The following is a 15,802-nucleotide window of genomic DNA, read 5'->3' as shown; positions in this document are numbered from 1 at the left end:
TACTAGTAATTTGCGTAAACTATAACAGAAATCAAAACCTAAAATTTTGAATATGGTTTTGTTATAAACCACAAAAAATATATTTACCATTAAACTCCTAAATGCATTTCCTACAATGTATTATACTGCAAATTCTAAAACCAAACTTTATGCATAATTGAATAGGTTAGGAATGACTTAACTTTTTTATAGATATATATATATTATATATTGGCTATAGATATAGGTTCTTTTTGTGCATTAAATGTAGTAAGAAATTTGTGTCCATTATTTTAGCCACCGGAATAGTCTGATCAATTTAAAACTATTTCAAAGTTGTAACTACAAAGTACAAACTGATTAGCCGAACCACAGGCATCTAAGAAAGTAGGTTGGCAGTAGTTATTTACTTCGACTAGAGGAGATGGTATAATATTTTTGAAATTTTTTAAATTAGGCTAGCTTAAACTAAGTAAAATATGGAACTAATGTCACTTGAGATTAAAAAAGTTCATGCATGGGGGGAGGCAACTACATCGCAACTATGAGCAACACCTGTGGAATGGTATAATTACAATTATTTATCCTCGATTTCTGCATTGTAACATTTAATGCTTCGAATTCTCGTCTTGAATCATTTATTACAATATACTATAATTGTTACCTACTACTAAAAACAAAAAATATTGCTAACTACTCATTTAGTTATTTCTTATTGCCAAGAAATCTTTTTAACTAAGATAAAATTACTTTTATCGTATTACAAGTATCTTAATAAACAAAATCAACCGTACCGTTTGTCAACGCAAAATGTTGTTTAATTAACAGGTTTAAACATAACATGAAAAAGGAAAAAATTGGCCACTTGTTTTTTTTTTTTTTGCCTTGTTATTTTCTTTTCTCTTCTCTGTGGATCTATTTACTGAAAGTCTTCAAAGGCTTTTTGATGATTGCTTTTTTATATTTAGATATGATTGATTACAAACAATTGACCGATCAAGTAACTTCTGTTGTATGTGACTTAAATGATAACAGGAAAGAAAAGCCGAAAGGATAGAACTTGTATCTGTATAATTTAGTTAGTATTCTAAAGGATTCATGTTTTATATGTTTAAACAAAACAAAAAAAACAAAGTTTATGCAATAAAAACAAGAGTTCGAGTTGCAACCTGTATATGTTTCTTTGGAGGTTAGATGGAAAAGAAAAGTAAACCATGTGAGCCCCAAATTCCACAATCTGTAATCTCAGCCACAAGTTTTAAGATGTCAATTTATTACTTTCACTTTCTTCTTCTTTTTTTCTTGTTGGTTCTCAAAACTTTTTTTTGTCTTGCATTTGTATAATAATAAATTTCTAATATAGAACTTCCTTTAACCATCGGGCATCTCAACCAAACAACACGATAATATTCCCAATATCTAATCTATATTACTAGTAATGGTTGTACTTTCATTGCCCCTTTTTATTGGTCTGTTATCTTTCATTATTGTCCCCTTATATGTCTATATACTGTGATCAGGACGGGTCGAACCTATAACTAGTTTAACCCTTAAAACTAAACAACCAATTTTGACAGAAGGAACTTCATCAAAATTCCCAAAACAAAACTATGATCCTTATATATACAGATTAACTTGTGTTAGGTTATTATTTCCGTCCAAAATTTTTGATGTTTTTTCCCGTCTCGCATGGTTTCTCTTATATATACAGTATAACTATCATTCGAAAGTCAAAAATGACTAGTAAAACTATTTAGATTGGGAGCATTTTTTTGCATTTCCAAACGATTATTAACAAAATTATAGCGTACGTTTTACTCGAGCATAGTAATGTTAGCTTCCGGTCCAAATCAGATATAATTAATTTGCTTCGTTCGATTAAAGCGATTGAAAACAAAATTGTAACAATTTAAAACGTCTAAATAGGACGCCAATTATATGTCATCTCGGAATGTTATTATAATGTAAAGGAGCTTGTGCATGTGATGTACGTAAAGAGTGTATACGTACACGCGTCGATATCACACATGATAACAATGCCACCTCTTAAGGAAGCATGAGGGATCATGCATGCATGCCCCATCCATCTAGACCGTTCATTACGCTTCAAATTGAATACTTTCTTATATGATTCCACCAAACATTTTATAATAACGCTTTTTATATATACCGATCCCACGATCATGACAACTACGTGATCCCCTTTATTCCCCCTTAATTACTCAACTTTGATTTATATAGTCACCACTTCTTTGGTCTTATCCATGAAATTTCAACTCATATATCTTAAAATTGCTATGTCTTTTAAAAGCAATAGTCACCCTCTCACCCCCGCTTTCTTAACGTGGATCATGGATGTATGTCTATGTGAAAATTGAACCTAGCAATTTCTTAAATCATTTAATTCACTTGTTAAATGTTTTCAATCATTTTACTCTATGTGCAATATACAACATTGTGTAGTATTTACAACAACTAAAAATTGGTATAAAATTATACACTAAACTACAAATAAACGTTCTAAAATATTACTATAAGCAGGTTTTTACACGCGTAGATCATATAGTGCCAAGCGAATCCGAATATCTTTCTACTAAAGTCTTCAATTAGCAAAATTACTTTATTTGGTTACAAAGAAGAATAAAAACTTAAATCTGTCAGATTCTCTAATACCTAATGGGGGATGAAAATATCACATGTACCTGCCTCAAGGTCACGTGACACCCGTTGGCCTAAGCGAACACGTGTCGTATCCTCGCAGCACGTGTCCTTTGACGGTAAAAAACAGTCTAGTTACCAAATTTTACTTTCCACGTCGCGACAAAAAAAAAAGAGAAAATTTGTAAAAAGAATAAATATGAAATATGTTCACGAAATTCGTACGGAAACGTATACGTGGCCGAGTCTTTATGGAGCTTTTGACCACCAAGACGTGTCCTTTCTCAGTGACATCACCACTCGTTACCATGTGGCAAGTGGCAACATCGACGTGACTCTCCAACAATGGTGCATTATGCCATTACCAGAAACAAAACCATGTAGTTCGGTTCAATCGGTTTACTTCTAATATCAAACTATGTTTTTAGACCGGTAACAAAATTTATTTGATTTGTTTCAAATTCTTTTCGTATCGTTAGATTTTTTTTGTTTAAATGATATGTTGAAACAAATATTTACTTTTGATAAGAGTGTGAAGTATTTAATTTTATTAATTTTTGTGATTGTTTTTAATAAATAAAAAATTCTTAATTTGTATAATTTTTTTAATACTACATTTCAAATTTGCTATTCAAATAATTAACTCTAAGAAGAATAGAGCACTCGATTAAAGATGGGAGCCAAATCATGTCCCTTCCATTTCACTTCAACTGAAACACCCGAGTCTGAATTGGAAATGACCCTATCATAAATCCATTATCACGTCACTCTTTATTAATGAGTGAAGATGTAAATAAATTATTCATCGATATAATTGTTTTTGCAAGAAAACTTTTCAAATCATCTTTTTTTTTTTTTTTTTCTTTTTTTTTTCTCCCACTCTATTCTTTACGTCTTTTGATAACAACAACAACAACAACTAGTCGAAAACGAATATTTTGGAAACCTTGTAATGTTTTCGACATAAACTGGACGGTGAAGAAGCACTTTTAAAAGTTTTGTCGTTCAAAATATGATTTGACAAAGTGAATTAGTGGGTTTTGGATATGTGTACCATCATGGAAAAGAACATGAAAATAAAATAAAAATGTACTATCACATATACTAATAATAATAATAATACTAAACAAATAAATATCTGATCAGGAAAACGTAATGAATGGACGTAGACAACATAATTGGAACGGCAGATTCGCAGAGTGGGTAAAAAAACACAAGAACCTAAAAGAGTAAAAGAACTGTTAGAGATTTTGAACTTTAATATTATTATTCAACCATTAACAAGTTCATTAAGTTCTTAATTGATTCGATTCTCATGAATTTCTCATTGTTTATGGTTTTCTTGCTCTAATGACATTACCCTTTTTCTTTTTTTGCCACAAACTGTTATTACTTTTTTCGTTTGTTCTTGATCATTTACAAATTAAACTGTTATTACTTTTTTCGTTTGTTCTTGATCATTTACAATATACATCCAGCTAAAAATATCAACTTTTATTATTTATTCGTATATGATTGAGTTAGATACAGATTCTGAATTCACAACACTTCTTAACATTAGTAACAATGAGTCAAAATTACGTGATGAGTGGGAAAGTAAAGGACATGACGTGGTGGACAATTTACGCCTTAGGCCCAATTATAACCCACTTAAAAACAACGAGTAGAATCTTATGTTTTCGGTCCATTTAGAGCCTAGTAAGGTTGTGTGTGTTATACGATTATTTGATATGGTTTTGTGATTTTTCTGAATTATTTAAAAAACTCATTAATCACTTCACATCTTTTATTAGTAAAAAATAATAGTAATTATAAAATGCACGAAAAGTTGTAATACTTTTTTTTTATTTTTTTTGTAAAATACAAATATGAATTGTACTATTAACTGTTGAAGCGGTTTAACTGGTTGAATCATAATTTTTCTTTTAACAAAAAATCTTAACTGGATAGAGCCAAAAGAACTCATTTATATTTTTATAAACACGCAAAAGTGTTGGAAGAGCCAAGATTGATATAATAAGGGTAACGCTTTACACGAGACCTCAGCAGAGTGTGTGAATGGTCAAAAGTTATACTCCCTCCGTTTCATAATATAGGATGTTTAGAGGATTATTTTTGTTTCATAATATAGGATGTTTCCAACTTTCTATGCAACTTTTAGATTAATTTTATATTTTCTATTATGCAGTCTTGGGTATGATTGGTTAAACTTTTTAAAATTAATTTTTTCTTAATATGTGTGTTTCTACTAAAACATCCTATATTTTGAAACGGAGGGAGTATTTTTCTTCCTTTATCTTTTTTTTTGTGTACGTAAGCAAACTCACTATCTCGTCAGAACCCTCAAGCTTTTTGTTTGGACTTATATGTATGTATTTGTATGTATGCATGAAACTAAAAAATTGCCAAGAAAGAGATTCCACAACATAAGGTATTGAAGAGAACGCTGAGATTTAAATCATTCATTCCGGCTGTGTGTGAGTGTGATTCAAGAGTTCTTCCATCACTTTGTCTTGAATATACTCAGAGAGTCAGAGTCCTCTTTAATGAAAGGCTGCGCAGAACAAATAATTTTCAACAGTTTTTTTTGGTACTTCAAATAACAACACCTAGTTTGGTTTCAAGGTGTTATATATGTGAGGACTGGAAAGTGTACAATGCAGTTCACATTAGTGGACTAATCTTTAGAAACAAATCTTAGGGGGTGTTATTGGATTGAGGATTTTAATAGATTTTAATTAACCCAGGACATTAGTGGATTTAAAAGTCTAATGCATTTGTGTGGACTTTATAATGCATATAAGGTGGATTTGAAAGTCATTGATAATGTATTTTTGGTGATTGTTATGGATTTTTTAAAAAGTTATTGTTAGAAAAAAATATATATATATATCCATAAACTGTGTTATACACCAAAATTATATTAAATTAATAACACCCAGACTTTTACGCATGTCATAGAAAACTTGAATTAAATTGTATTTGTTTTCAATCCAGATTTTTGGTGTAGTTAAAGAACCCAGATGTCATGAACCCAGAAAAAAAAAATTAAAGAATACAAAAAAACACAGATCTGATGAATAAGTGTGATTATATACAAAGGGTTTGAGGAGGAAGAAACAGAGATTGAACCCAGAAAAAAAAAAGTGTGATTATATCATAAACCAAAAAAAAAGTTATAGATCATGAACCCAGAAAAAAAAGTTAAAGAACACAAAAAAAAAAAATTCTCAAAAATAATACATATCTGATGAATAAGTGTGATTATATAAAAGGATTGAGAAAAAAAATCAAATAATAATATGTCAAAGGCTAGAGATCCATCTAAAGAGAGGAGAAGAAAATGAAATGATTGAGAAAAGTGTGGTATTGTGTTTGTTCATATTTTAGAAGCAAAGTACGTTGAAATCCAAAATCACACAAAATCCAGTAGATATTGAATAACACTAGATTTTAATGGATTTTTAAAAATACCCAATTGAATAACACCTGATTCTTAAATACATCAAACTCCTTTAAAAACCACAATCCAATAACACTCCCTTAGAGATTCTTTGAAATTTTTTTATTTTAGCAGGCACTGAAGAAAAAAGTCTTTTTTTTTTTAGCAGTTCTTCTTTTAAAAGTCTTTAACAAATTTTCTTGTAATACAATGACTATTTTAGAAGAAGATAACTTACAAACTTATCATTATATATTGTTTTTTTAAAAAATTTGTCAACTAAAATCTAATTTATTCCGAAAATGTAGTGAGCTGTTTGTTAATATATACTACAAAATTGGAGAAAGTCATGCATAAACAAAAACTATTATTTTTCTTTATCTATTGTTTCTATTTAAATTTAATTTTTTTTTGTTTTTGCTACTTTGGAAACAGAATAACAATATAAATAAATTTGACTTATTTTTTTTTGCGTTTCTTTCCTTTTTTATATGTATGATTGAGAATGAATCTGGACAAAATAATGATGTAACGAGTATACCACCAACAGATTTTGAGTTGTTGTCGCGTGTAATTCCAAAAAAATGTTACTATATTTTAGATTAAATTAATCAGACTTCCAATCACAAACTTAGAAACCAAAGACCACCACCAACTTATAATCCTACTCTCTCTTTCTTTTTTTCTATAATATCCACAACCAAAATAAAAATTCAATCTCTGTAACACTCTGTTTCTATCGAAAGAGAAAAGAGATAGAGATCGAAGGATGAGTCAAGAAACCATCGCCGATCCTCTTCTAGGTATCTACGACCATGATGAAACAGCTGTCGGAGAGAAGAAGAAACAGAGTAGTAGAGTTCTAAAGGTTGCTCTTTTACTGGTTCTGATTCTTGTCGGAGTTTCAGGTTTGTGTTTCTGTCCTTAAAAAATTACTTCCAATATTCGAGGAACAAAGTATATACTATGATCTGATACGACCCTACGAATTTAATGATGATAAAAGATGCTTTTTTAGTGATTTGACTTTTTCCGGTAAAAACTCTGATTGTTGCTACGTGTTTTGAACATTCATAGGTTTTAACTTTAGTGACAACATTAAGATTTTGTTGTCAAGACAAGCAATTGATGATGATCATAGTGTTAGTCATGGAACCGTTAGTGACGTGGTTGAATCGGAGAATGGCATTGTGGCTGCTGACGATGGTCGTTGCTCTGAGATTGGTGCCTCTGTTCTTAGAAGAGGTGGCCACGCGGTTGACGCAGCCGTTGCTACTACTTTATGTGTGGGTGTTATTAATCCAATGTCTAGTGGTATTGGTGGTGGAGCTTTCTTGATCGTTAGCTCGCAGGAAAATTCCAAAGCTGAGGCTTTTGATATGAGAGAAACTGCTCCTTTAGCTGCTTCTAAGGTAAAAACCTTTCACAAACACTTCTTGATTTAGTTTTATTAGTAGATAATGTGTGTAGCTTGTGAATTGATTCAGGACATGTATAAGAATGATGCGAGTGCGAAATCAGTTGGCGCTTTGTCCATGGGAGTTCCAGGAGAGATAGCTGGACTTTACGAGGCTTGGAAACGGTACGGCCGTCTCCCGTGGAAACCGCTTTTCGAGCCGGCGATTGAGTTGGCCAGAGGCGGTTTCGTGGTGCATCCATATCTCGCACGGGCTATAGCAAGCCACGCTTCCAAGATACTTAACGACCCGGGTTTGAGGAGTGTCTTCTCACGTAACGGACAAGTTTTGAAACCTGGTGAGACTTGCTATAACCCGGAACTAGCTAGGAGTCTTGAGACTATTTCTGAGCAAGGACCGGGAGCGTTCTATAACGGGACAGTAGGTGAGAAGCTTGTTAACGATGTGAAAAACGCTGGAGGGATCATAACGATGGATGATCTAAGAAGTTACAAAGTCAGAGTTACGGATGCAATGTCTGTGAATGTTATGGGTTACACGGTTCATGGAATGCCGCCTCCTTCGAGCGGTACAGTCGGTTTTGCGATGGTTATGAATATCTTGGATAGTTACTCGAACCTTTACACTGCTTCGGGAAAAGATCTTGAGCTGCATCGTTTGATAGAAGCAATGAAACATATGTTTGCAGCTCGTATGGATCTTGGAGACCCTGAGTTCGTTAACATTACAAACGCTATGAACCAAATGCTCTCCAAGACTCACGCGGGAGAAATCCGAAAGAAGATTTTTGACAACACGACATTCCCACCCGAGTACTATATGAACCGGTGGAGCCAACTAAGGGACCAAGGGACGAGTCATTTCTGCATTGTGGATGCTGATCGAAACACTGTGTCGATGACCACAACAGTGAATTACGCTTTTGGTGCCAAGGTTTTATCACCTGCCACTGGTATTGTGCTAAACAACGAGATGGATGATTTCTCGGCACCTACAGAGATCACTACCGACATGCTTCCTCCAGCTCCTACAAATTTCATTGAACCAAACAAAAGACCATTATCTTCCATGACACCTCTCATAGTCACCAAGGTTTACCATCAATATTTATCTATCTTTCGTGTTTTAGTGATTACTGTGAGATGTAACTGCAATTGCTTTTCATGGCAGGATGGTGAGTTGGTGGCAGCGCTTGGAGGAGCTGGCGGAATGAATATAATTGCAGGGGTGCTTCAAGTGTTCCTTAATTGCTTTGTGTTGAATATGAAACCTTCAGAAGCCGTAGAGAGTGCAAGAGTTTACCATAGGGTAATGCATATTTCAAAACTATTTGATTAATGTTACTAACATTCAAAAATGCAACTTAACCTTTTACCAAAAAAAAAAAACATTCAAAAATGCATATATATACTCATTGCTTTTTGGTTGTTGCAGTTGATACCGAATGTTGTTCAATATGAGAACTTCACGGCGATCAGTGGCGATTACATAGGGCTTACAGAAGATACAAAGATGTTTTTAGCAGAGAGAGGACATGAATTTGAGGAGGTTTCAGGTAAAGCTATTGTTCAACTTATTGTTCAGAGTTTCAAGGAAGACAAAGAAGAAGATATGTTTATTGAAATTGGAAGAAAATTTGGAAAGAAGTCGAAACAATTGAAGGGGTTACTCACTGCAGTTAGTGATCCTCGAAAAGATGGGAAACCAGCTGCAGCTTGATTCAATTGTAAATCAGTCATTAAGTTTGCTAGTTATGATGATTTCCTCATTTTCTATCATATAAAGTTGATTAAAGATGTATGAACTTCAAAACAAGATTTGGTGGGATATGTACAGAACCAAAGTTGCAGTTGAGATGACAGGACAAGACATAATATCATTTACCATCTTGATCATAAGAGTATAGATAGATTGATTAATGATTACAGATAGTAAATTACAATTTTGGTGAAGCGTAAAATCAATCCAAGAGTCATTACATTATTATTCTCAGAAGGAGTTATATATCTCTCTTCTCTTTGCTTGACGACTATTATAAAACATTTTGAAAAGCTTCTATTCAATAAAGAAACCTTACTTCCCCCAAACAAAGATCTCCTCTCAAGTCAAACACAAATAAATGTTTCTGCAGAAAGTATTGTTTACCATTTCATGGTGCCTGGTTCACCAACCAACTGATTCGACTCAATGTCTTCGTGCTTCATGAAACTTGGCTGATTCGTTGAAGACAAAAGCCTCGCCCACATTCTGTCAGTGATAACCACCTTGTTCTGTTTCTCAGTGATCCTCTGCATGATATGCAAACCAATGTTATAACATCGGTAAATGTAAGAGATACTGAGGTTGATTCACAATGGGTATTTCAGCATACAACAGGCTTAAAAATAAAAAAATTTTGATTCTTTGAGACTCACATAGAAAGGAATGTAAGTATGTCTGCCATTGACAAGGCCAACGGTGAAGCCATTGTAACCAGCCATCACTCCATGAACCGCACTTTGAGCTAATAGCGTGCAGCAAACATTGTCTGATGCATTGCTCGGAACAGCCCTTATCATGTAGGTTGGATCTGAAAGGAAAACATAACTTTTATCTCTCATTTTTCCGAAGACACGCACAAAAGAAAAAACTCATAAGGTATCTATATACCTATGTATTTGAGGTTAAGAGTCATCTTCTTGGCAAAATGATCCTGCATAAGAAGAGATATAAGTAAGCAAATCAATGTCTTGGTCTTTTCTCAAGTTTGTACGAGAAAATCAATATGTTAACCTTGATCCGTTGAGAGATCCATAAGCCAACGTCTTGTAAAAGTTTGTTTCCGGAGGCATCTTTGAGAGTTTTTGACTCTTCTATGCTTTCAGCCAACAAATCTTGTCCCGCACCTTCTGCAATTACAATCACCATATGACCACTCTCCTTTAGCCGTTTAGCAATAAATTCAAAAAGCCCGCCAGGGCCTTCAAGAAAAAATGGAGACTCCGGGATCAAGCAACAGTCAACATCTCGGCTTGCTAGAGTTGCATACATTGCAATGAATCCTGCATAAACCCTTACAAAATATGTAAACATCTCTTCGCTGCTCAACTTAACTTAAGTGAAAACTACCCTAGTAAAGGGAAACTGCTTACCGCTGTACCGTCCCATTAACTTCACAAGACCAATACCGTTCTCAAAGCTTGTAGCTTCGACATGAGCAGCATTGATAGCACGTTGAGCCTCTTCTACAGCTGTGTCAAACCCGAATGATCTATCGATAATCTGTATATAGAAAGAGTAAACAGTCATTATATTATACAACCATAATAAACTAGGATACAAGATTCAAAATTTCAAACCATAGGGGAAAAAAGTTTTACAGGAATATCATTGTCAATTGTTTTTGGGATTCCTGCAACCGCAACTTTAAGCTTGCGTCTTCTAATTTCCTGCAGAGAGAGTCATCAGATATATATCAACCAAATGAACTGATCAGCAGAAGTGTTGCTTACCTCGAATATAGCAGCTGCTCCTTTCTGTGATCCATCACCACCGATTATATAAACCTGGTAAAATTTCAAAACAGACAAGCGTTTTGCATCATTTTCAATGTAATTCTTATGCAGATTGATTGTTGAATTAAGTAAAGCACAAACCTGGTTAATCCCACGATCTTGAATACTATCTACAATCTTGGTGGTGTCGTGACCACCTCTTGAAGTCCCAAGGATGGTTCCTCCGCTTCTATGGATATCATTCACTGTATTTGTATCCAAATGGATTGTGTTTCTCGCGTAAAATCCCCTGTAACCTCCCTGAAAGCGACAACTGATCTCAATCAAGACTTATATATCGAGTAAGAGCAATGCTGTAATAACAACTAAACCGATGGGACTTACATCAATTCCAAGGATTCTCTTGACACCATACATGTAAGATAAACCACAAACTATCTCTCTGATCACAGTATTAAGCCCTGGACACAGACCACCACAAGTAACAATGCAAGCAAGAACATCGTCTGAATTAAAGTAAACCTGCGTAAGCAAAAACATTCCATCAACGCTCTCCTACTTTAACTTAAGCATACACTCTTCAGGTATAACAATAGACAGAAATAATACCCTTTGACGTGGTCCAGCACGGCGGAAATGTGTTCCTCTAGGACTATCAGGATGAACAACTATCTACAAAAGGGCGGCACCCGAATCTTCATTAACAAGATATACAATACAATATAATCGAATACTAATGGCTAAAGGAGAGAGTGTTTTTACTTACTTTTTGAGGAACAGTGTCATCATCATCAACAAAATACTGCCTGAAAACACATTGGATTTGAATCAATCAACAAGCTGATGATTCAATCACAACAAGTAAAAAGAAAGGTCAAGTTCCCTAAGGTAGAAAAGCAAACAAAACGGTAACTTACTTAACAACTGAGTAAGCAGCGTTGTCTTGTAACGGATTTGGATATGTCTGAAGTATTCATCACATAAACACAAAATAACAAAATCAGAGAAGAAATCATTCATTGGCTAACAAAAGAAACGTTAAAGCTATTTAAAAAAGGTAACTTTAAAAGCATAATCATGTAAAAAAGTTTCAGACTTTATTATTTTTCCCGCTTCCACATTATCAAAAAACTAAAAAGGCAGAGGAGAAACAAACGTACAGGGCAATCAGGGAAGTCATCGGTGAAATGAGGAACGTCTTCAAGAATATAACCAGCGGAACCAGTAACGATCTTCCGGTCAGAGTTTGAGACAGAAGATGACATAACCAACCTTGTCGTCGGAGACTCAATTCTCTGATGATTATTCGAAAGGGAAGCAATCAGACGAAGACCCGAATCAAAGCTCAATGAACGATATTTCCTACTGATTCTAGGGATTAACTGATGATGATGATGATGATCGGTTTCAGAAGCCGTACTCCTCCTACCTAAAGAAGATGATCGGAATCTAAAATAATCCATACAATGATGAAAGATCCGAGATAATGTTATTATTATCATCACCCATTTCTTTTTTTTTTTCTATAGAAGAAAACCCAAAAATGGAACTCAGTGTTTGACTTCAAGTTTTTTTATTTTTTTTCACAAAAATAAAAATGCGAACTTTAGAAAGGAAATAAGAAAAAGTATTCACCTTTGAAGAAATTGAAACAAGAACTGAGGAGGAGGAGGAGGAGGAAGCAGATCAGGGCATCACGGGGTTTGTGGTGAATGTTTTGGATTGGATGAAGAAGAAGATAGTGTGTGAACGAACAAGTGGCTATGTGTTTGTGGTTTTTTTGTGCTTTAAAAGAAGAGAAGAGAAGAGAAGATTCAAGACAAAAGGATCATTTAAGAAGAGAGAAGGTTTCTTCTCTACTATTACTATTACTTTGGGGGAGTGAAATTGACCAATTCAATAATTGAAGGGTTTTATTTAATTTTTGTTGAAAGATTTGGAGTAATTATTAATAAAGAGACTGATTTTGATTTTGATTTTGATATATTTTTTTTTATTGGAGTCGGTGTTTTGTGGCTGTTGGGTTAGGTTTCTTCTTTTATAGAAAATTTTTAAGGTAAGGCATGTACAATGCTAGGCCTACCCCGGCATGTTTCTCATTTGACATAAACAGTGTAGTGTAACAATCATATTTTGTCAAGTTTCATTTCGTTTTAGAGAGTGTAGTTTTTTTTTAAGTTTAGTTTAATTTATGTATAAAAAATGTTTAATTTTATACAAAATAAGATGTTGAATTTTGTGGCTGTAGCCTGTTTGGGTTAGTTTAATTCTTTATGCAAGAATTTGGTGGATGAGACAAATTCATTTTCGAATACATTTGTTGGGCTTGATTTCCCTAGTTAATACATTATTTTTATAAATTATGTAAGATACTGTTGAGTATATGGGTTAAGGAAAAGAACAATTAAGTCCGGCCCACGTAAGACAGAACTTCACATCTTATTTTCAATTGGCCACATAAATTTAGTAAGCTCGATAGCCCATTTTTTCTGAACTAATTGAACAACCATAATTTGCCAATATATATCCTATGATCTTCCATGTGTATTACATACTGTAAGACACTTATTAACACTTAGAATAGAAATTTATTTCAAGTTATTTCTGGAAGAGTATCTTCAATCATCATGCAAATGTTTTATGTTTTTGGTTTCAAATTGGTTGCATTTGTAACCTTTTTTACAACCAGCTAAGATAAATAAACCTAATATTGTTTTGTGTCTTACCAAAAATGTCAATATTGAAGATGATTCAGAATTTTGTCATAGGAAATGGGATAAAAATTAAGCTCACATTCTATATGTTCTAAAGATTTCTAAAAATTATATATGGCAAAAGATATAATAATAGCCAGACAAAGAGGCAATCATAAGCATCTATATGTTTTATTCAAAACATGTCTTTGGCCCCTCCATGATTTCATTCTTTGACTCTCTTAATTTTTTGAATTTTCTTTTAAATAATAAATAATGTAATTATGATGTGTGTATATATATAGAGCATATACACAAGAGATTATAAATATATATGTATGTAGCCATGTAGGAATTTTGTTTGCCTCTTTTTGGTTTGGTGGTTTTCTACCGTTGGGATTGAGGTAGGAACTTCTTATGACATTAAAAACGCTAACATCCAAATTCGTTCAACCAATAATATCAATATTTTCTCACCCCGGGTACGATCAAGAATATAAGGATTTACTTTTGAATAGTTACGTGACTTACGTTTAAGTTCTAACGGCTCTTAAATTTAATTAGGAAAATAAGAATAGTATCAAGAGATATGTACTGATTTTTTTCAAATCGCAAAAGTTACTATGAATAGTTTAATTCTCAAGTTACGTTACATGAAATCATATATGTTTGGCAGTTTATTTTGAGATTTTAGAGCCATGAATAATAATATAAAATGGTTGATGAAGAGAGTTCCAACTTCCAAGATCTAAAACAGTCCAATCCAGTCGAAAGATCTCAAATTCAAGAATGGACCCATAGTTTGTGGGGGCTACGTTAATCTTAATTCATACATCATATATTAAGAGCCGTATAAGCTCACTACACCTGACACTTCTAGATTAAACCGATTCTAATCAAAATTTTAAATTGCAGTCTAATCAAGAAAGCAAAGAGTGCTAGGTTTATAAGTCATAATTTTTTTATGTTTATATAAAAAAAAAAAATCAATTTGTCGAATAGAAAATTTAATAAAACAAAAATATTTTCTTACGATTAAAATTATGTATTTTTCTTACATTTAACCTAGACGTTTAAGTGTTACAATACAATTTTCTTCGATTTCTTTTGTTAGTTCTAACCACCTAATTTTTTATTTCTCAAAAAAGTTGATGAAAACCACACTAATATGATTATACGGTAGAAGTTTATAATCATTATACGGTATTAGAAGTTTATAATCATTATTATGAATAGAATGCGTACAATATGTTTGAGCAAATACAACAAATTTAATTTATGGGCGTAATATTTTCAGGATTATTAGTTCATTAAACCTTTTTACGGGAAAAAGGAAACGATTGTCTGATTTGAAACATATGTAAAAAGTACTATATAGTTGCCATGATTTTCATAATTCATGCTGATGTAAACGGATCTCCAAGGAGACCATATCATAATATATAAAAAAAACAAATTCATAATTAAGAAATATTTGCTTTTCTATTTACGAGACATATGATTTTTTTTTTTCATAACTAAAAAAATACGAAAGATATATTATAAATTACAAAAATATGAGATGGTGTGGTCCATATGATGGGTACACTGCTCAAATTGCCTTACTTATCAAGCAACCTCTTAATTCCCTTTTTTTCTTTCAGAAAATTAAAATAAAATAATAACAACGAGGAAAAAAAATTGAATAACAAAAGAATAATGATCACTTCTTCCAGCTCGATGCCCATGTGATCTCTCTTCCTCTTCTCGTCTTTTTTTTTTTTCGTCTCTCTTCTTCTTTTTTACTTTTTGTTGTTGTTTATTCTCTTCTGTTCTAATTGTAACCTTCTACAGATTCAAAATTACTAGATTAATTCCTTAAATAGAAGTTACTAGAGGTTGTGATGACGACTAACGTTTCTCTTAGAAAGACTTTAAATTCTTTATCAAAAGTATGAAGTATATCTATTTTTAATGTATCATATTCATATGTAGACCATAATATCGGACTTTTTCTCAATACAAAATCGATGTAGTTTTCTTTTTTTCCAACGATGTCACATAATCGATGTTCAGTTTTTCTTATGTTTCTAAGTTAATATACTTACAGTCTTACACTATATAGTATGTACATATACA

General features: G+C 32.8%; 2 protein-coding genes across 6 annotated transcripts; one reads left to right on the top strand and one right to left on the bottom strand.

The window, feature by feature from the left end:
* Positions 1–6,596: 6,596 nt before the first annotated feature.
* Positions 6,597–9,392, top strand: LOC104730415 (glutathione hydrolase 3). 2 transcript variants are annotated; one of them, XM_010449576.3, is made up of 5 exons: positions 6,597–6,987; positions 7,157–7,491; positions 7,567–8,589; positions 8,668–8,805; positions 8,932–9,392. In XM_010449576.3, the coding sequence occupies exons 1-5, from the start codon at positions 6,849–6,851 to the stop codon at positions 9,214–9,216; spliced, it is 1,920 nt and encodes a 639-aa protein (XP_010447878.1). In that variant the 5' UTR covers positions 6,597–6,848; the 3' UTR covers positions 9,217–9,392. The 2 variants fall into 2 exon arrangements, with proteins under 2 accessions (XP_010447878.1, XP_087336028.1); XM_087479902.1 differs by having other exon boundaries at positions 6,656–6,987; positions 8,668–8,724.
* On the bottom strand, positions 9,386–12,998 carry LOC104730416 (ATP-dependent 6-phosphofructokinase 1). 4 transcript variants are annotated; one of them, XM_010449578.3, is made up of 14 exons: positions 12,627–12,998; positions 12,152–12,420; positions 11,909–11,955; positions 11,758–11,797; positions 11,601–11,663; positions 11,376–11,513; positions 11,133–11,291; positions 10,989–11,042; positions 10,857–10,925; positions 10,629–10,758; positions 10,270–10,538; positions 10,147–10,189; positions 9,912–10,066; positions 9,386–9,785 (listed from the first exon to the last, which is right to left on the bottom strand). In XM_010449578.3, the coding sequence occupies exons 2-14, from the start codon at positions 12,254–12,256 to the stop codon at positions 9,639–9,641; spliced, it is 1,419 nt and encodes a 472-aa protein (XP_010447880.2). In that variant the 5' UTR covers positions 12,257–12,420; positions 12,627–12,998; the 3' UTR covers positions 9,386–9,638. The 4 variants fall into 4 exon arrangements, with proteins under 4 accessions (XP_010447880.2, XP_010447879.2, XP_019089709.2 ...); XM_010449577.3 differs by having other exon boundaries at positions 12,152–12,286; XM_019234164.2 differs by having other exon boundaries at positions 12,152–12,440; positions 12,627–12,934.
* Between the last annotated feature and the right edge of the window lie 2,804 nt (positions 12,999–15,802).

Source organism: Camelina sativa, chromosome 12, assembly GCF_030686135.1.
Source record: "Camelina sativa cultivar CO46 ecotype springtype chromosome 12, ASM3068613v1".
Lineage (NCBI taxonomy): Eukaryota > Viridiplantae > Streptophyta > Magnoliopsida > Brassicales > Brassicaceae > Camelina > Camelina sativa.
The sequence above is the reverse complement of the archived record's forward strand: the minus strand, read 5'-3'. Positions and strand labels throughout refer to the sequence as shown.

Coding starts and splice junctions, on each gene's coding strand:
- LOC104730415 (XM_010449576.3), top strand. CDS start 6,849: ATGAGTCAAGAAACCATCGCCGATCCTCTTCTAGGTATCTACGACCAT. Junction 6,988..7,156: donor GATTCTTGTCGGAGTTTCAG/GTTTGTGTTTCT, acceptor GAACATTCATAG/GTTTTAACTTTAGTGACAAC. Junction 8,806..8,931: donor GTGCAAGAGTTTACCATAGG/GTAATGCATATT, acceptor TGGTTGTTGCAG/TTGATACCGAATGTTGTTCA.
- LOC104730416 (XM_087479903.1), bottom strand. CDS start 12,493: ATGATAATAATAACATTATCTCGGATCTTTCATCATTGTATGGATTAT. Junction 11,956..12,151: donor ATGACTTCCCTGATTGCCCT/GTACGTTTGTTT, acceptor TGAATACTTCAG/ACATATCCAAATCCGTTACA. Junction 11,664..11,757: donor ATGACACTGTTCCTCAAAAA/GTAAGTAAAAAC, acceptor GCCCTTTTGTAG/ATAGTTGTTCATCCTGATAG.